The sequence below is a fragment of the Saccostrea echinata genome, unplaced genomic scaffold, assembly GCF_033153115.1.
Source record: "Saccostrea echinata isolate AGI-Se365-2 ecotype Australia unplaced genomic scaffold, CSIRO_AGI_Sech_v1 ptg000025l, whole genome shotgun sequence".
In the NCBI taxonomy this organism is placed as follows: domain Eukaryota; kingdom Metazoa; phylum Mollusca; class Bivalvia; order Ostreida; family Ostreidae; genus Saccostrea; species Saccostrea echinata.
This window is the reverse complement of record NW_026889774.1, coordinates 26692787-26714443: the sequence shown is the minus strand read 5'-3', so window position 1 is coordinate 26714443 and position 21657 is coordinate 26692787. Positions and strand designations below refer to the sequence as shown.

At 32.4% G+C, this 21657-nt stretch overlaps 1 protein-coding gene across 1 annotated transcript; it reads left to right on the top strand.

Annotated features, from left to right (window-relative positions):
• Positions 1 to 55: 55 nt before the first annotated feature.
• On the top strand, positions 56 to 15985 carry LOC133193009 (uncharacterized). Its single transcript, XM_061329009.1, has 17 exons — positions 56 to 1573; positions 1994 to 2105; positions 7799 to 7852; positions 8314 to 8530; positions 8815 to 9874; positions 10244 to 10343; positions 10508 to 10558; positions 10641 to 10832; positions 11048 to 11218; positions 11390 to 11560; positions 11699 to 11869; positions 12204 to 12374; positions 13742 to 13912; positions 14135 to 14305; positions 14696 to 14892; positions 15396 to 15561; positions 15887 to 15985. Exons 1-17 carry the CDS (start codon positions 56 to 58, stop codon positions 15955 to 15957), a joined length of 4764 nt encoding a protein of 1587 aa, XP_061184993.1. The 3' UTR covers positions 15958 to 15985.
• Positions 15986 to 21657: the final 5672 nt, after the last annotated feature.

Sequence of the window (21657 nt, the reverse complement as noted above, 5' to 3'; positions counted from 1 at the left end):
TCTTGCAAACAATCTTTGGAAGGAACATTTTTGTATTTTTGAGCTGGATGAAATAATGCGTCAGAAAGATGATCTTCAGTTTGCTCAACTTCTCAATCGTCTTCGCTACAATGCAATGACAGCAGAAGACATGAATGTAATACACAGATGCATGATAACAGAAACAAGTGAGAATTATCCACATCATGCTCCTCATCTCTTTACACAGAATTCTAAAGTAGATGCATACAACAATCAGTTGATTGAAAAACTTGAAGGAGAAAAAGTCACAGTGAATTCAGTGGATACTGTTCTTAAGGATTATTCAAAGGAACTTAAGGAAAAGCTGCTGAGGTCTTTATCCAAAGCAGATGATGTTAGCAAAACTGCTAATTTGATGCAAAAATTGATTCTTGCTGTTGGGATGATATATGATATCTCAGTCAACGTTGATGTATCAGATGGTTTAACAAATGGGTCATCATGTAAGGTAGAATTAATTGAAAGGAGAATGGAAGGCATATTGAGACCAAGCATTGTTTGGGTAAATTTTTTAGACTCTGCTATTGGAAAAACAACTCGCAAGAAATACAAACATTTGTTTCATGATGGAATTACTGAGGACTGGACACCAATTTTTGAAGTTCAGCGGTCTTTTGTATTGAATTACAATACTTTTCAGAGGATTCAATTTCCATTACGGCCAGCTGCAGGGAAGACAGTTCATAAAGCCCAAGGTTGCACTGTTGATGAAATTGTAATTGATTTGTCTCAGACTAAAGTAAGGAAAAATCCACATATTCACTATGTAGCACTAAGCCGGGTACGTTCAGTAGATCATCTGCACATCCTAAACTTCAATGAGCAGGCATTAGCTATGGATGACCAAGTGGTAGAGGAAATGGAAAGAATGAAAAAAGAAGCACCACTACAACTTTGTTATGTCCCATTATACCAGGTTGATTTGCATTCTTTCAAAATTGCTTTCAACAATTGTAGATCACTTCATAAACACTTCCCACAAATTCATAATGAACCAAATATTGTTGCATCAGATGTAGTTGGATTCTCAGAGACAAGATTAACTAGTGCAGATATAGCAGAAAATTATCAACTACAGGGATACACTGCAGTATTTAACCATGAGAGTACAGATAATCTGGACAGACGCCCATATCATGGAACAGCAATATATGTGAAAAATGATTACAAAACAACCTGCATCTCAAAGTGGAACAGTGGTTCTATGGAGTTCATCATTATACATGCACAATTAAACCAAAGTAGAGACGTCCAAGTTGTACTTATTTACAAATATCCATCTTGCTCTTTTGGGGATTTTAAACAAAATGTGGAAATGCATATAAAACCCTTGATTGATGACCAGAAAGATTTGGTATTCTTAGGAGATTTTAATTTTGATTTGTTTGCTGGGCATACAGACTTTCTAACATTTATGGAGAAGGGCTTTAATTGTAAACAAATTGTGCATAAGACTACTCATGACTCTGGTTCTAAACTTGACTTGATTTTTACAAACATTTCCCCATGTCGAACAGATGTGATTGAAGCATACTGGTCAGATCATAAAATGGTATACTGCACATTTGATAAGACTGTGCATTAAATACAATGGGGCACCAAAGTAAACACCTTTCTGAGGGAGATGCGTAAGAATGCCCCCTCCCTCATCCCCTTTGTTCCAGTCTTTTATTATACCCCTCAAACAAAGTTTGAGGGGTATACTGGAATCACCATGTCCATCTGTCTGTGTTTTTGTCAATATCTGAAGTTTTTATTTTTAAATTTTTTTATGATAATGGTCATATGCATGACCATCAAATCAAGAAAGGTAATTTAGACAAGATCAAGGTCACAGAGTTCAAATTGTTTAATTCTGACAGGCAGACAAAATTTTGGTTTTGGATTAAACATGCACCAGGACATACTTTGGCAAAGTTTGCTCATGAAAAAGAGGTCTGTCATGATCTCATGTTATGTTTATTTGTAAAAGGTGATATTGTACTATGATGATAGAGATTATCATGATCTTCAGCTAATTACAGTCAACAAGATTCAGGCCATTGGAGTTAGCAGTATAATTTTAGCAGGATTGCAGGATTTAAGTATATATCTTTCCAAGTTGCTTGTTGGGGTATTAGTCCTATTTAGGCAGTTTTAGTTGTAAGACACCTGGCTTATAACATATAAATTATAATTTTTTTATTATAAAAAAATTAACCTTTGAAAATATTAATTTTATACCTTATCTTTGTTATATAATACATTTGTTTTTGAGGTGAAGACTGTCCTTTGCATATTTAATTCTTATAATATTGTATTGATGTATATAATTATGTTTACTCATGGCTTAATTCAGATTTCCTTTGTAATTTTTTCCCCCTATTACAACAAGTTACACTGAATTATTAATGCATATTTAAATTAAAATGATAAGGTCATACTCATACAATAATTACATTTTCACCTATTACCTGTAGGTCTGTTGTTGAAGTCTCAGCTTATTTCTCAAAATTTGTAAAATTAGGAACAACCCTTTTCATGTATATGTATATATTATACTGGTATTTAACAATGTATAGTTTTGAATATTTGTTGAAATTTTTCTGCTTCCATTATTGTTACATGTAATCCTGAATATTCTTTTTGTAGTTAATTTTATAGGATATAGCTTTTCCATTGCGAGTACATGTATTACTGTTTAGAGGGATAGTGTCTCACAACCAGTATAATGTTTCAGAAGTCATGCTCCATCTCTTCCTTTGTGACATTTGGATTATATTTTATACTTAAAACTGAATTTTTCTGTTTGGAGCATTTTATTGTGATACCTTGTGATCTTTCTACAATGGAAGGATATTCTTTCATAGACAACAGTGATTGTGACTCTAAACCATGCCATTAGCTGTGATTCTGACTCTTTTAAACAATTGTATGTGAATTTGACACTCCCAGAAGTAATTGACTGATATAATAAATCACTGAAATGAATATGTGACACCTTATAGAATGTGGAAACCATCGAATTTGATCTCTTCATTGAACATGTTGAAAGACTTTTGCTCAAATTATTTTGAACATTTACTTGCATGCATGGATGCCAGTCAGTTTTCTAACTTGCTTGCCAGAAAAGTGTGATAAAACTGGTTATAAAAAATGTTAATTATACTTTAATTTCATCTTATTTGTATTGTGAATTTCTATTTAAAACTTGAAAACATGTCTAAATAACAATCACATTGCTTACATGTTAAATAATTACATTATACAATATATGTTTTATTGTGAAATCTCAGATTTGTTGATTCAAATGAATTCCAACTAGCATGGGACATGTAGATTTTGTGACTATCAAGTAATTAATGATGACTTCTATTAGGTCAACTCTGTCGTGTACAAAATGTAATTTACAGGTAAGTATGGAAAGAGGGGGTCAATGGCCAGCCCGTAAAGGGAGGTAAACCTACCTCTTTCAGAAAAAAAAATATTGGAAAAAATGCTCTTAAATGAAAACACATGATATTACTACACTTAGAATTTTAAAAAACTCTAGAAAAAAAAGATCCTTTAATTTTTCAATAAAATTCTTTGAATCTGAGGTTCTGGTATTGCAATTATATAGTCAAAATAAACATCATTATATTGTCAATTATTATTGAACAATTAAAACATAAGGCAAAATATTTTGTATATAGCAAAACCTGGGAAAAAAAACTTTTTTTCTCATCCATTTACACATAATCATTCCCTTTTTCATTGGGAAAGGTTATCCATATTGATTGATTATATTTTTTTAAATGACCAACTTAAGACACGTGTGCATATTATCACTGGATTTTCATGTGAGCACTACTTAAATTTTTCCATGCTGTTTACTTTTCATTGTTTATTGTGGTTTGCAATTTTTAACTTCAGATTTAATTATGATTGTATACTGATTACAAAATACATGTTTTTTACTTATTACTTCACATGTATAAACATGAAAGTAGTTTAACAACAAATGAGTAATATATTTCAAATTATATATGTGTATACTGAAGTCTCAAATCTGTCAACATAATTTGATTTATACCAGCTTGTTTAACATTTGATCTCTTATTTTTTCCCTTATAAAGTTGCATAGTGTTGTCTGCAGATTATCACTTAAGACTTGCATAATTTTTTTGTAAATGAATAAAGTTTTCTAACACAATCACAATTATGAGTTTTCTTATTGACTGAAAGGAGCTAAATAACTGATTGTACTTGTAAATAATGCAGAATAAGCTTGAAGAGTCTTGGGGTAATAAAAGAAACAATAGTATGAACATGTCTAAAGCCTTCATACTTCTACGTATAAATACACATTTGGTCCGTGAACTTGAAATTCAGGCATCCCCATTTTCATTCACTTAGTACAACCTAAGGTCATAATATTTCATGTCAGGAAAGATAAAAAAAATTTTTTTTTTTAAATTTGAAGAGCTGGTTCAAGATGACTCAGGTGAGCGATGTGGCCCATGGGCCTCTTGTTGGCATTATGTTGGGAAATGATACTTTTATTATTTTGGCTAAATAATTTAAGGTTCCAATGCCATATTCTTTATAAACAACATTTAAAGGTTGTTAAGTATAGGTGGTTGGCCCATGGCAATTTCTCGACTTTCAAAAATAGCATTGACAGCAATGTTTTTTTATTACCAGGCTATTCGGAAATATAATGTGACAAAAATTATATCCTCAGAAACTTTGTGTTCTAGAGTACTCATTTGTATAAAAAATTATAATAATCTGACATCATAACAAACAAAAATATGACGTTATATGCACAAACACCATAAATTAGGTATTGCCAAAAAAACGGCGACGTCGAGCAATAATGCGGCGCACCAAATTATCGCTCAGTGTTGTGTGGAGCATGGTATGACTCCTGTACATACGGAAAAAGAGCTGGGAACAAGGGAACAACACAAATACATGTATCGGTCAGAGGTTTATACATAGAAAAAAGATTAAAAGATGAATGGACTGGTTATCCGATGGAAGAAGCGTTTGGTAGACCAACAAAAATGACGACAAACTGAAAAGGCTAGAGCTGGACGTCACCGTGGAGACCACCGTTAAGTATTCGAGCAGGTAGGCTATGATTGGGTTTCGGAAATTGTCTATTAAAAGAATTTATTAATATTCCTTGATTTATTCTTAAATGTAGTACATGTGAAATGTAAGTCGGTAACTAAAAGAAAATAAAATGCTGTATCGAATTTATGCTTTGAACGAATTTTTAAAGACGCACGATTCCTGAACAAATTCAGGAACTCCACGAGCTACATGTATGTTTGACGTCGTCGGTGCACCGGCAGCTATTTTCGATGATTCGTTTATTGAAGAGAAAAATGTTATTTATTGAGATATTTTACTAAAATTTCTGTGAATTATTTAAATAATGTTGATTTTAATGCATGCAAATTTAAAACTTTATAAGTGAAACAAAAAATATTGAAAATGTTCGCGTTTTTCTGGGACATCCCTCGTATAGTGTTCCCAGAAATTACTGAGCCTCCCATTAATTTTTAAAACTATTGAAAATAGAAAGCCTATTTAGCAAGAAATTGTTAAATCTTGCGATTTTTCTGAAATACCGAGTATTTCACTGTCTACTTGTATTGTATGATACAAAATATTAAAAAAGAAGAGGAATTCAGTTAAGGAAAATAATTTGTACTTTAAGTAAACTAGCATTCACAGATCAAACAAGGCTTCGATATTTGCTCTGTAAAACAAGACAAAGTGTAGAAAAATGGGGTTCCTAGCCCTACCAGCTATTTCCCTCTGCCGATTTCCTTTCTATTTTTCAATATTTTGTCTCACGTGACTCAATAGTTGACAATGGAATACTCAGTGTTTCAGTAGTATCCCTAGTTTTGCAATTCTTTGATGGTAAACATCTAGAATAGGCTTTCTTTTTCAAAAGTACTCATAGCAATCGACGGTACTTTGATTAAAATTTGATTTCAAACTATAAATGTTTTATTTTAAAATATTTTGAAAAAAAAATTCACGAAAAAATTCTCAACAATTTTTGGGAACACTCTATCACTATGTATTGCTGGAATTTTTTTTTTTTTTTTTTTTTTTTTTTTTTTTTTGATAAAACAATATTCATCTTTGATACATGTATATTGTTTCATGTATATTAAAACACCTTTGAATTAATAAAACTTATCTTTAACAAAGGTGTTATTATATAAAGAACAGATATCACATGGAATGTAATTCTTAGAAAAAATAAATCGAACTGGTTCTATGGAACTTACAAAGAAACATAAATGATGTGAGATTACAGACTTCATTGAAAATCTTTTAAAATTTAACAGAGATTTTATTATCTATTTCAAAAATAAATGAGACATTCTCCCACAAAGGGAAATTAATGTCAAAGAAATCTTAGGATTCTAACCGAGTAACAGAATCATAAATACTGCTCAGTATCAATACAGTTTTTATTAGCAATGTCGACGATATGGTGTGTCCATGGGGTTCACCGTCGATAATGGAGGTAGAAACGTATTTCAGGAGTTTAAATTCTTAAACCTCAAATCATTTTGAAAAATTCAGCATATGCCATCTGCAGGTGATATTTGATACCCAGAAATACTTTGTGAATCAAAATCATCAATATTAAATATCACGTTAGCATTAATATTGATGTAGTGTTTAAGGCCAACAAATAGAAACGAGTTCTATCTACTTTTGACCAAAATTAATTATTAAGCTAAAACATGTTAATGACATCTAAAAAAAATTGCCAAACGTGTACTCTTTTTAAACAAATAACTCTTAATTTGAATGCCAAAGGTATTCCTATTTGCTGAATCATTCGTGGCAATGTCCGAGGGTAATTATTAATAAGACCTTCAAGGATACAGTGCCAGATCTTAGATTCACATAGTTTTATAATTATAATACTTTAATCTTGTATAAAACAGGAAATACACTTCTTATTTCTTCAGTAAACAAGGATCTCCTATAGAATGGGTGAGAAATATAATTTGTTTCAATATAGTGACACTCAAAAATCTGAAATTGAAAAACGAACTGTTTGTTATCTTCATATTTCATTGTACCCATATTTAGAGTTTAAAGTTTTAAATTGAATGAATGTATAACTGAAATAGCTGAAGATATAATTGATTAACTACAAGTACGTCTCCTAATTTAAAAAAAAAAATGAGAAACATTTAAGCAAATCATACCATAGGCCTGCCTCGGTCTCTTTACCTTAATATTTTTTTTACTTTTCAATTTGGAACCTGGATTAAAAATTTTACAAAAAAAATTATTTTAAAAAAAATCAGGAGATTCTAAGTTACAGTGTGTCGGTTTGAATGTAAAATTGCACCTGGAAAATCTAAATTTATATCTTGTATTTTTTTTTAATAAAGGGAAGTGATTTAGTTCAATTGGATTTAAATAATATTATTTAGAAAGCCATAGCAAAATGATTTCTTTTCGTTTTTTAAATAAATCTTTGAAATAATAAAAAATGTTTGAGACAAAGGGATTGTTTTGGAGTATATTTTCAAATAAAGTTACCAATGACAAAGAAATCAAACTGGTAAATTGGGAAAAATATAGAAAAAGGCGAGATATAAAATAAATTATGTTAAGACAGATAAAAAATTTCCCGATTCAATAAGTTGAAATGAGCAAGTGTTAGTTTATAAAATCGAAGTGAAATTTTCATGTCAATGAATTTATGTTTTATGTAACTGTTTGATGAATCAAATAAATATAAAATACTTTTGTTTCTAAGGTGGCTTAAAACGGAGTGTCGCGACGCTTCTAGCGTTAGCAGCCATCGTTTTAGGTAAGTAATGTTTAAGCTATAGATATATATAGATAGCATAGAAGATTTTATTTCATTGACATACAAATACATTTTTTCACTATTCACTTAAAACAATACGTTAAATCTTTAAAGAGGGCAAAGAAAAACTCAGGGGAGTAAAAAAAAACCTCTTGCAGCAAAACGATTTTTTTAAATAGAGCACATTTTCAAACAGAAGAAAGAGGAAATGAAATCTAAATAAGTAGCAAGAATACTAAATCTCAAGAAAAATTTAAATATCAGACGGGGCAGAAAAACATGTGACACAAAAACCTGGGTAAGGGAAATTTTATAATTTAAAGGAACCTTACTTTATTATTTTTAAATTCAATTTTCTTTGTTTGATTTTATAAAAGTCGCAACAAACATTTTCTGTTGAAATTGGAATATAGTCGATGTGCGTTGACTTTTCATACCTCTCTTGTTCCCTTGCATTGCTCTATTAGGAGCCCCAGATAACAGAGGAACTGAGTTTATCATTGGTTTTATGGAAAACAATGGCGTCTCTATAAATGTGGAGCTCTTTGTCACCACCTCCCGCACCACCACAGTCAGTGTGACAGTGGACTCCCCCAAATGTACTAACCCCAGGATTTCCGAGTCCTTCAGTGTCACAGCAGGGCAGGTCAAACAGCTGTTTTTCAGTCCAAGCATCAGGTTCGTTTAATGCTAGATACTCATTTCATTAAATGATATTTAGGGTCTTTCAAAAAGGGATGAAGTATAGGAAAATAATGATAACAGCTGGATTATTTTCAACAATTAATAGTTTTAAGATTTCGAATAACCACATATTTGTGACTCGGAGAAATGAATGGCAAGAAAAGGAGACGCGTCTTATCTTTCTATAAATAACGTAAACTTGGCATGAATTACACAGATATTATTCTTAGCAAATTATATAATTATAAAAAATATAAGAAATACTTATATTTTCTTAGAATGGCGGGATCTAGTAAGTCCAGTAAAGGCATCCGAGTTAAGGCCTCTGACGAAGTGGTCATTTACGGCGTCAACAAGGAGCGCTACTCCTGTGACGGCTTCGTCGGTCTACCAATAGATGTACTATCCGATGAGTACTACCTGGTCACGTGGTATCCTCCTTCAAAGCAGAGTGAACTGTTAGTGGTGGGTGTTCAGGACTCTACTTCCGTCAGCATTACAGTAACTCAGCACATTGGGAGTAAATACATTAACTATGCAGGAAAAAATTACTATAAAGGAAATGTAATAAAGGAAACCATTCATAAATACGATACTTGGCACTTGGTCACGAGTGGTGACCTCACTGGAAGTTACGTCAAATCAACTAAGCCTGTGTCCGTCTTCTCCGGGAACAGGAAAACAAATATTGGGCGTGGTGGGTCTTCTGACCACTTAGTTGAACAAATGTTTCCTGTCAACACCTGGGGAAAAACCTTTGCTACAGTTCCCATACCCAAGCGAACCGTTGGAGATTATTTCAAGTTTATTGCTAGCGAAGACATCACCAAAGTAACGATCTCAGGTGGATATAGTTCATCTTTTACAATCAGCAAGGCGGGATACATGGTGCAGAAACTGATTTCTTCTAAGGCTTATTGCAAAATTGTGGCAGACAAACCTATCATGGTGGTCCAATTTGTCCAATCCCAGCAGAGTTCCTCCGAGAAATCTGACCCTGCTATGATGATTATCCCCCCTGTTGAACAATACGGTGCCGATTACACTTTCACGACTCCAAAATACTCACTCGGTTCTTATAATAACTACTTCATGTTCATCATAGAAGAAAGCAAAGCATCTGGATTAAGAATCGACGGAAAAAATTTTCCAACAAACACCAAATTTAATAAAATCTCAGGAACCAATCTGATTGGAGGTTATATATCTATCTCGGAGGGAACCCACACCGTCAGACACACCTCTCCAATCGCCATCTTTGGAGGTTTCCTGTATGGGCAGGCAAATTACGAGACTTATGGATTCACAACTGGTATGCGAATGGCCAAAGTTAACGCTGTAAGTATTTGCCTCTATTTTTGTTGTCTTTGGGTGTCTTTCCATGAAAAAAGTAAGGTATTATCTTGAATTTTAAACATGAGAAAACTCTACTTCTTCTATCTTCATTATGCAAAATTGTATATTATGAAAACGCATTAGACGCACAGTATATAAATCTGTTCCAACGTGACCTTAACAAAAATTGTTAATGAATTCGATAAATGAAATAGCTTTCAACTTTGAAGTTAATAGAACGATGAAGTAATGTAAATGAAACTTGTTTAAACATTGCTTATTCATAGAGTATGTAATATCGCTTAGATTTGTATTCCTCCGCCGACTTTTGTTTTTATGTTGAATATTCATAGAGTATGTGATATCGCTTAGATTTGTATTCCTACGCCGACTGTGACGGGTGACGGTATTGACAATGATTGTGACGGCAAGATTGACGAGGAACTGTGTACACCGGAAAACAAAAATAAAGGTGAAAAATTAATGTTAACAAGGAAATTATCTTAGACTTGGTATTTGTATGCTTTGATAAAAATCTTAACCAACTGCAAGATATCTTTCTATTCAATAACTGATTACCATTTCTTTTTAATGATAAAGTTGATAATTAAATCCGTCATTTATTTATGCTGATAGATGATGACGGCGATGGAAAGATTAACGAAGACTGCGCTAAACCTCCACCAGGTGAGTCAATGTTGTAATTGAAACAAAGCATCTTTTTTTTAAGGAAACAATTCATGAATAAGGATATAATTATCTATTTTAGTTGACGGTAGCTGGGCTAGTTGGACTTCATATGGTGCATGCTCAGTGACATGTCAACCTACTTCTGGCACGGTAACTGGAACTAAAACTCGAACTCGAACCTGTTCCAATCCGGCCCCTGCCTACGATGGGAAACAATGTGCTGGTCCAGGGACTCAAACTTCGTCTTGCTCGCCAACCAATCCCTGCAGAGGTATGGTAGCCCGGAAGACAGATTTTTTGTTAACTCTCTCTTTGACTACTAAATAGAATGAAGAAAAATACCTCAGGTACAAGTAAAGCAAATGGTACAAGATATTTCTCAAATTCTTGCTTTTGATTTAGTATGAACAATTAAAAGTATACATAAAAATGTATCCATATCTGAGTTAGATAAATTTCAATCAGAATATATTATTCAATTTGAAGTGGACGGAAATTGGGGATCCTGGGGGTCATACGGTGCATGCTCAGTGACCTGCGGAAGTGGTTCAAAATCCCGCTCAAGATCTTGTAACAATCCTGCCCCAGCAGGAGGCGGAAGTTACTGTGCTGGAAGTTCTACATCAACTGCAACATGTACACTGTCTGCTTGTCCAAGTGAGTTAAAAACGTTCTTGCATTTATCTCTTTTAATATATAAGTATATAAGTATGTCAACATTCGTGTACATTTTCATGGAATCAGTGTATAAAGTTATACGGAGAATACTGATAAAATCACCCAAAGCTGGGAAAGGAATTTAATTTACTGTTCATTTATTTATTTCAGTTGACGGTAAATGGGGCTCTTGGGGATCGTATGGGTCCTGTTCTAAAACTTGTGGTGGAGGGACACAATCAAGAAGTCGGTCCTGCTCTAACCCCGCCCCTCAACATGGCGGAAAATCTTGCCCTGGATCCACTTCTTCATCTCAAAATTGTAACACTCATAACTGTCCAAGTGAGTTTATTGATCAATATTTAGATAAACTTTTAATTCATTCAATTATCTTGACGAAAAAAGTCCTGAAAAAATTATTTCACTTCAAGAACTTTTAATTGAAGTGAAAAAAAATTACCTAATATTGTATTTTTACAGTTGATGGAAACTGGGCATCTTGGGGTTCTTACGGTGCATGCTCCTTAACTTGTGGTGGGGGTGTCCAATCACGAAGCAGAACGTGTACAAACCCCGCCCCTCAGTATCAAGGAAAGAGTTGTTCCGGATCAAGTACATCCTCTCGAAGTTGCAACACACATAACTGCCCAAGTAAGCAGTCGTAAAAAAGATTATCAATAAATACGATGTAGGTATTGCTTGGTAAAAAAAAATGTTTTTATGACACGTATAGCATACTAAATACTAACGCTTCAACCATGAAAAAGTTCAATCTGTCAGTGGGATACAGTTCGTCGAAATGCAAAAACATAATTTTAAAAATCAGGAAACAGTCCAAAATGGCGTATTACATGTACAATTTACATTGAACTCCTAGTTACAATAAAATTATGAAAGATAAATTGACAGCTTTGCTGTTTGTACAATCACAGAGTGTTAGATTACGTCAAAGTGAATTGATTTAATGATTCAATTTTGTAATCAGTTGACGGTTTCTGGGCTGGCTGGGGATCTTGGGCTACCTGTACAGAGACTTGTGGAGGCGGAGTCCAATCTCGATCCCGATCTTGTAGTAACCCCACTCCACAATATGGCGGAGCTTATTGTTCAGGGTTTTCATCCGACACTCAAAGATGCAATACGCACAACTGTCCAAGTAAGGATATAAATATTTTTAATATTTCTTTTTTAAATATTTTTATTTGAAGAACTTCATTAGAGGTCCCTACAACTTAGCTCACCTGAGATGAAAGCACAAGTGTGTTTTTTAAATCAAATTTTGTCTGGCGTCCGCCCGTCTGTCTGTTCGTCTGCTTGTAAACTTTAGAAAATATTTAGATTTTTTCACAAGAACCACTAGGACAATCTCAACCAAACTTGCCACAAAGCATTCTTGAATAAAAAGAATTCAAATGTATTAAAATGAAAGGCCAGGTCCTCTGTCAAGGTGACATAATTAAAAATTATTTGGAAATTTGTTAGAGTTATTCACAAATCATATTCTCAGGAACCACTGGGTCACATTAGGGGGATTAAATTTTTACACTGGACAAATATATAAGAAATAGTTAAAAAAAATTCTTCTCAAAAAGAACAGAAAAGAATAAGCAATTCTACTCAGGTAGTACATATTCATTTTTTTAAACCATGGCTCCTTGGGAAAGATAGTAACTCAATAGGGGATCAAAAATGTAAATAGAATATAAACGAAAATATTTTTAAAAATCTTCTGAAATAACAGTACCTTGAGAAGTGAGATTGTTATGCAATAATCCTCTTATAGTGAAGATTCATTTTTATTTTCAAATGAAATCATGGCATCCTGGGTATGGTCGAACCACAATATAGGATAAATATTTTGTAAAGGATTTGAAAAATTCATTTGAAGTATGGATATGGCCACTCTATGCAGGGATGTTGATTTTTTTAAATAATGGATTGTAGGATTAGAGGCTAAAAATGCAGCTTTTATACCCAATTTACAATTCCTTCTTTGGCAGAATAGCAATGGAGAAAAGGTCAGAATAATATTGAAACATCTCAAGGATGGATTGTTTTCAGCTAGGTTATATCATGACCCTTTCGAACGAGGATAGAGCCCTAGTATGGGAAAGAAGTTTTCATGTGAAAAAAGTAAAAATTATTAAAAATATTTTGATTTGAAGTAATGGAGGACCAAGGTATCTCAGTTGAGCATTGTGACTCTTACTGGTATTAGATTCCTGTTGTTGATTCATCAATAAGGTCCAAAGATTGTCATTAAAAATCAATTATGTCAGTGCTGTTAAAAAAGTGTTGTAAATTTCGCAAGTATTGAATGGTCTGTAACTAGGCTGTCTTTTCCATAGGAAAATTGTGTGTTTTTTTAAAAAAGAATATTCAGTGTCCAAACATTTGAACGGCTTATTCATAGTATCTTTTCAGGTGAGAAACATTAAATATCATGAAAAATGATCCATACTGATCAACGATTTTATTGTATACTGCATGGCAATCTGTAAAGCAACATTTCTTCTTTTATAGTACATGGAGGCTGGGGATCGTGGGGCTCCTGGGGTACATGTACCGTGACTTGTGGGGGAGGTTCACAGAGGCGTTCACGAAGCTGTTCTAACCCCACCCCTCAATATGGCGGTCTGACGTGCCCCGGATCTTCGTCCTCCAGTCAGTCCTGTAACACTCAGAACTGTCCTAGTAAGTCCAATTCTAATGTACCAAAAGTCAATTTGCTTTGTTTAATTAACGTTTAAATATTCAAAGGAATTGATTTTTTTACTAATTTTGTTCATAAAGTTACCTTACATGGATGCTCTTAGGAAATCAAATATTTTTGTATGAAATATGCTTTTGAGAATTAATTTTAACAGATAGGGACAAAAATCCTACCAATGAACACGTTTTTATTGTTCCATTTAGTTGATGGTGGTTTCTCTAACTGGGGAACATGGGGCACCTGCACCGTAACTTGTGGCGGAGGAACACAGGTGCGCAGGCGCAGTTGTTCTAATCCTGCTCCACAGTATGGCGGTGCACTCTGTTCAGGGGCGATAAGCCAAAATCAAAACTGTAACACACAAGTCTGTATCAGTAAGTTTGAAATTTCTGTTTTATTTCATATCATTATATTTATTAAATCATACATTTAACGTATGAATGATCAAAATAAAATACCTGCACTCAGACACAATGCATGATTGAATTGCGCTTGTTTTAAAGACAATGCTCGAAAGATCAGAATTGGCAATGTGCCTTAATATAAATCATAATTGCGTATCGTACGTTTTCCCCAATACATTTAACGGATACATATGATCAATTATCGTTTAAGAGTAATTAAAAGATTAGCCCCAGTGTAAACAAAAAGGAAATATCTTGTTTAAGAAAGCATACGTTTACCAGTTTGTTGGATATCGACTGATAAATTTCCAAATCTCTAATCACTGATTACAATTATTATAAAACATTTTTTGTGAACAGTCGACGGTGCCTGGAGTCAGTGGGGCGCCTGGGGAACCTGCTCTGTATCATGTGGTGGCGGGAAACGGTCACGTGCTCGCACCTGTACCGATCCTAAACCAGCTAATGGCGGTAAAAGCTGTTTGGGTGATTCTAGTGTGTTGGAGGATTGTAATAGTCAAGCCTGTCCCACTCCGGCCGCCGGAGCCTATGTACAGGTAACAACGACAATTAACATTCACATACAGCCCACATACATGTTATAAAATATGGTCCAGATATAGGTTACAATAATATGTGGTTTCCATACAGGTAAAAAAATTACTCGACATACAGGTTACAATATTGTGTAGGCTTTTACTTAAGGTTAAGATGCAGTTTACTTAATGTACAATAACGTAAGATAATTATATTCAACGTATAGATAACAATGGATTTATTAGTGATGATATCAGTTTTAGACTACGTACATTTCTTAATTAATGCAAAATATGCATGAGGTACAGTTAACAATAACGTGTAGAATAAAAAAAGATTTTTCTGTAAAGGATTTAAGATCTCTCTCTCTCTCTCTCTCTCATCACTGAACGGATATTGAAAGAATGCATTGTTTTCAATATTGTTGCTTTTAAAATAACAGCTGTAAAATGTACACATATCGGATATTTATATAACAATTACATCATATATCTTCTTTTTATTCCACTTTGTACCATTACAGTTGTGTCCTACCGGATGGTTTACGTGCCAGTCAGGTGGTATAACGTGCATAGACAAAACGTTCATGTGTGACTGCGCATCAGACTGCGACGACGGAAGTGACGAATCAACAGGTTATGCCGGATGTTCTGGCGCAGTTATAGCAATGTGTGAAGAAAACAGTTCTGGTAAATATTCATATTGAAGTGTTACTCTTTTAATTTTTTATAAACTGTTTGACGTACTATTTTTATCGTATAATTTTTAAGAGGCTTAATGTGTGAATGTTGATTGTAAAATTGTTTACATGTTATTTCTTTGCCAGTGTAAATAAAAATCTAGTTCATGAAATATATAAATCAGAAATTTAAAATACTTCGCATGGATTCTTTTTTTGGAAAATTAGCATCTCTCACAAGGCAAGCAAAGACTTTTTTTACGTTAATGCAGAAATAATTTATGTGCACACTGTCTCATATCATCTCAACTTGTTTACTCATACTATTTTAAAAGGTACGCTGCTGATTTCGCCTTTGGCTTTCCTAACCCTGCTCATAGCTTTGATTTTCAACATACTCCATTAATTGTACCCCTGAACAACTGATATATGGACGGAAACTGAACACAGATATGTACTGACAGTAAAGTCTCTGTACAGCGTGACTTCATCTTCAACAATAAAGTCATCAATTGCAGAACCGTTTAAAAATCTCCCAGTAACATCAGATGACGAAGTGACTGGCGGAACGGATCAATCACGTGATGAACGGCTTCAGCAAGAGAAAACATGATTGTTAGAAGAAGCATATTGATTTAAAATAAGAGTTACTGTCTCTCATTTTTTAGATGCATACTCGTACAAGTACTTTTGTGTTTTTTTTTATATTGTTAGATATTTCTTAATTTGAGAAAAAGGAGAAAAGTCACTAAGTTTCAGTGTAATTCAATATAATGTTTGCAAGTAAACCAGTGATATTAAAGATAACTAAGTTCGCGAAATTTTTAATATCGATGTCTGTAATTCCTACTGTTTTTATACGGTTTTGAAAATTTCTTGTAAGAATTTGCTATAACAAACTAGGTTAATAATTGTTTATACGACCTCATTGTCTGTTTTTAAGTTTTATGTTTCTTATATATGAGTAAGAGCACCACTTTTTGTATTCTGTGTTTTAATTAAGTTACGTTGAAGAGTTAAATGGGGCTTGATTTTTAATTATATCAATGGAAGAATAATAAACTAAGTATTAATTACAACCGCTTTTGAAAAATTGTTTCAACTTTTGTTAATAATTATCATGGCATTGTGAACACTAAGGAAGTTATTCAATGACATTAAAATTTACTTTCATGCATTTTTAAATTTTATTTGCAATTCCATTTTCAGTTGATAAAATATATTGTAATAGGAGTCTGTTTTGCCATATATTATACAGACTATTTTCCTTAAATTATACATAATACAAATGTACATAATGAAAACTTGTGTTTTATGATACGTTTCTCTGCATTTCATGTGTTGGTGGTTTATTAAATATTATATTGCAATTTAAAGTGTTTGAAGTAAAAGTTGACATTTTTATCACCCTCTTTGAGATACTCTTCTTTGGGAGGATGCTTAAAGTTCCATCAAGATTGTTTTAATGGGACAGGACAGATCCTCATGGGACAGGACAGATAATCTTACAACAAAACAACAAAAATGCGCTATGGGCAGACAAAAGCTTTAAGGAACCCCGCTTCTTGAATTTACAAGTACTTCTGCCGAAGAATTCTTGAAAATTGTGTTGAAAAATATCTCCAAGTCCTGCGGATTGGAACCAATGGCTACGAATACTGTATGTTTACTTAAAAAACCGGGTTTCATATTTTAGCGGCTTTGGCGCGGACATTAATGCGCTTATTCATGAATACCGCTAAGAAATCATGAATAACTACAATATATAGTGCGTAAGTGTGTATCGCTAATTCATGAATACGCCAACAACTCAATATCCAGTGACTGCGCATAATTTTGAATACGCCAATTAATGTACATGAACAGTATCTTGAAAACCTGCATCGAAAATGTTCTACCAATTGCAATCATCACGCGTCTTGTTAACCAATCACTAGCCGAAGGTTTTGAAACAAGCAATAGTTAAGCAGCTTCTAAAGAAACCTTTGCTGGATAAAAAGTGTCTAAAGAACTATAGGCCGGTTTCAATCCTATCGTACGTTTCAAAAATTATTGAAAAAGCCGTCGCAAAAAGAATCGAAAATCATCTCAGTTCGAACACTCTGCATGTCAATCTTCAGTCAGCATATCGCGAAGTTCCTTCCATAGAGACCGCCCTTCTTAGAGTTCATCATGACATTGCGGTATCTCTTGACAAAGGATTTTGTGCTGTGTTACTGATGCTAATCCGTTTGGATTACGGGAATGCTTTTCTTGTCGGAACTAACAAACAACTTACAAACAAGCTTCAACGTGTACAAAATACAGCTGCGTGCAAAATAACATTATCAAAGTCAAAATTTGACAATATAACTTCTGGCTTGATCAATCTACACTGGCTGCCGGTAGAGTTTCGTTGCTAATTAAAGACTTGTTTATGTATACAAAGCACTCCACGGACAAGCTCCAACATATATTTGCGAATTAATTGAACCGTACACGCCTTCGCGTAGCCTACGCTCAGAATCATGAAATCTTTTAGTGTTTCCGTCAACAAGGACTGTGACATATGGAAAAAGACGATTCGACAGAGCTGCGTCTACCTTATGGAACTCTCTTCCTTTGTATCTGAGAAAATATGACTCAATAGGAATTTTCAAGAAAAAGCTAAAAACTTTTATTTTTAAAAAGGCATATGACTTGCCTGTAAATAGACTGTGTATTTAAGCCTTTTATTATATTATGGACACTGCATTTTAAATATTTATCCTATTTATCCTTATTTAGTACTTTTGTTGATGTTAAGAACACTGAGATTTCATATACATTGACTGTATTTATCTTGTAATTTCTTATATGACTGCTGTACATTTTTAAAATTTATTTGTTTTACATAATATGCTTGTACAGCGCTTGAGAGTTTAATATATAGGGCGCTCTATAAATGTTTAATAATGATAATAACATTTATTCATTTTATATCATAACGGAAATACTTTGTAGAGAGGCTATTGTTTTTAAACGACAATGAAGATGTACTTAAATTGTTGCGTTTTTCAATTAATTAATTGAACTTAATTGATTTTTAGAGCATTCTGAATATTAAACTTTAAACCATCTTTAATTTCATAAACAGATTAATGAATCTACAGGGCTAGCCTTATCTCGGATTATGTTTTTTTCTTTTGTTCCAAGATTAACATGACTGTACAGATGTGAAATATATATTAACCTTTTTAATTTAGGTAGTGGGGTAAGTGGATCATGAATTCCCTGTTAATCATAATATATGTATTTAAATACATACATGTATATATATATTGAACTGATTTGTTGGCCTTCAAAATGGATAGAAATAATGCGAGATAGTCATACTCGCTTTGGAACCACGTGAGAATTAGAAACTCTATTACCTTTAAATATGACAAATATAATTAAAGATAACTCGAGATTTGAGAAAAAAAAATACTGATGTAAAACAATTTTTTCACAGATCAGTTAATTATTCTTTCTAATTTACATGATCTAGTAAATGTTTACATATAATTTTCAATGAGGATACAAAACTATTTACTTAAAGAAAGGTATTTTAAAATTAAAATGGAAAAAAAAATCTTTCACAGAATCAGTTGCACATAAAAATTATCTTAGGAATCTTATTGATGGGTACATCATAGATATTTATTAAAATTATACATATAATGAGTCGTTATAGAAGCGATCACGAAAATTATAGATATGGAAAGTCGTTATAGAAGTATGCAGGGAATCCCAAAAAGCTTAGGAAAATGTCTATAAAGGTCAGTGTTAAACACTATATATCAAGGTAAATTCCAAAATGATTTAGAGTTTTAGAATCTCCATATCTTTCTCCTAGTTCTAAATTCTGAATTCAAATGTTTTTCATTTGAAACTATGGCTCAAAAAATTTATTATTTTAATGTTTTCAAATATGCATATTGAAAAGAAATTTTATTCTTAACTTTCTAAAATTCAATACCGATTTTGCACCTTTTATATTTTAAAATTGACTATTCAACTTCTAAATTATCAAATTTCAAAGTTGCTTGTATATTTTACATAGAGATTTAGACCTTTTAAATACAATTTTAAAATCTTAGAACTCTAAATCATTTTTAAAAATTGAATTGTTTTATATTACATAGACAATAAACTTGCTCTCAACGGAAAATTAACATTTAGATAAATTTTCTAAGTGTTAAATACTTATCTTATTCTTTAGAAATGAGAGCAGAAAACAAATAAAGCTTCATAGCTAGCGGAGAATGGATGACTGTTCACTGATCGTCGGCCATGTTTGATTGGAGGAGGCATCTTTTTACATTAAAAGGTGGATGAATCTTGATTTTTCCCAGAAATTCTCCTGATTCAAATCATCAAAAGGACACATCAAATTGATATTTTGAATGGCTGAAGTTTAAGACCAAAGATTGATGAAAATTAGTCTACTTATGGCCATAAACGTTTATAGACTAGAACTAAGTCTAAAACATGTTGCCAAATGTGCATACACTTTTAATCGTATTGCACCATATTTTTGAATGCCAAATGTTTTTTTACATTGCCAATTCTCTCTTTTGTACTAATTACCAATTGCCTGACATTAATCGTTAGTAGGACCTTTATTAAAGTTTATCGTGCCAACTCTAAGGTTTACACATTTTAATCATAATACTTTAATCTTGTATAAAACAGAAAAGACATTTCTCCGTTCTTTAGTAACCACAGACCTTTTGTAGAAATGGGTGAGAGAATATCCTATGTTTATATTTATATAGTGAAACCTAAAAATATGAAAATTTAAAAAAAAAAATGAATTTGAACCATTTTAAAAATTTAAAGTTTTACAAAATTCTTTCACATTTGAGAATAAATCGAGAAATCATATTGTATACCTTTATAGTGATATATGTGTTTCATTTTCTTTTCAAATTCTGGAGTCTGGATTGGATATGAAATAAATAAGAATTGACTATTATCAAACGGATTGAAATTTTCAAAAATATATCAGGAGCCGATGAATTATAATTTGTCAGTATTATAAGAAATTACCATGGGAAAATCAAAATTGATATCCTTTTTTTTTAAATAAAGGCCAATGCAGTTCGGGGTGATTGGATTAAAATGCTAATTTTTCCAAAGAATGCAGAAAGTATTACGTTTTAAAATAGATATTAGAATTGACAAACAAAATGTAAAAAAGTACAACTTTATGGCAGATTATTAATATATGTTGAAAAGAAAAGAAATGCCAAGGAAAAGAACTTGAAAATAGAAAGTTGAGAAAAGGGAAGAAAAAGTTCAAATTAATTACGTTTAAGTATTGGTGATAAATCTTCTGATTCTACAAGTGAAAATGAGAAAAGCTTTAATAAATTAAATATCCTAACTTTTATAATGTAAATCTTGGTTTCTTTAACTGTTGGATTAATCAAATAATTATGTGATAATTGATTTACAAGGTGGCTTAAAACGGAGTGTGACGACGCTTTTAGCGTTAGCAGCCGTCGTTTTAGGTAAGTTTCAATTGTATACGTACATGTACAAAAAAAAAGTTTTTTCTTCATTTAATGCTTATTTTCAAAATATGAAAAAAATGTTATTGTTTAGGGGGAGGGCCCGGGAAATATAGAAATTCAAGGAAAATTATATCAAACGTGGGGTAAATAAGACAAAACTTCGATGAAAGCAAAAATTGATACATAATTTATTTCACAAGTGAAGCAATATTTTTTTCTTCTATTTTCATTTGTGCGAAGCACCAGTGAAAATATGAAAAAAAAATCTGTTCCTCGTGTTTAAAAGTGAAATAAATTTAATATATTACTATCTATCTATCTATCTATCTATCTATCTATCTATCTATCTATCTATCTATATATATATATATATATATATATATATATATATATATATATATATATATATATATATATATATATATATATATATATATATATATATTGATTTCTCTGTTCGTTGCATTTTCTTCGGTTTTCGTTTTGTTTGCATTAATTCTTTCTTTATTGAACTGCAAATCAAAAATGCGCAGAGAAAGATGGTTCCTAAGATTGAAGCAAAGAACAGAAATTCAGTAAATTTCAAT

Excerpts from the sequence above, each read along its gene's own strand:
- LOC133193009 (XM_061329009.1), top strand. The coding sequence starts at position 56 with ATGCGTCAGAAAGATGATCTTCAGTTTGCTCAACTTCTCAATCGTCTT. Across the intron at positions 1,574-1,993 it reads ACTGGTCAGATCATAAAATG|GTGATATTGTACTATGATGA; the intron begins GTATACTGCACA and ends TATTTGTAAAAG. Across the intron at positions 10,559-10,640 it reads CTGCGCTAAACCTCCACCAG|TTGACGGTAGCTGGGCTAGT; the intron begins GTGAGTCAATGT and ends TATCTATTTTAG.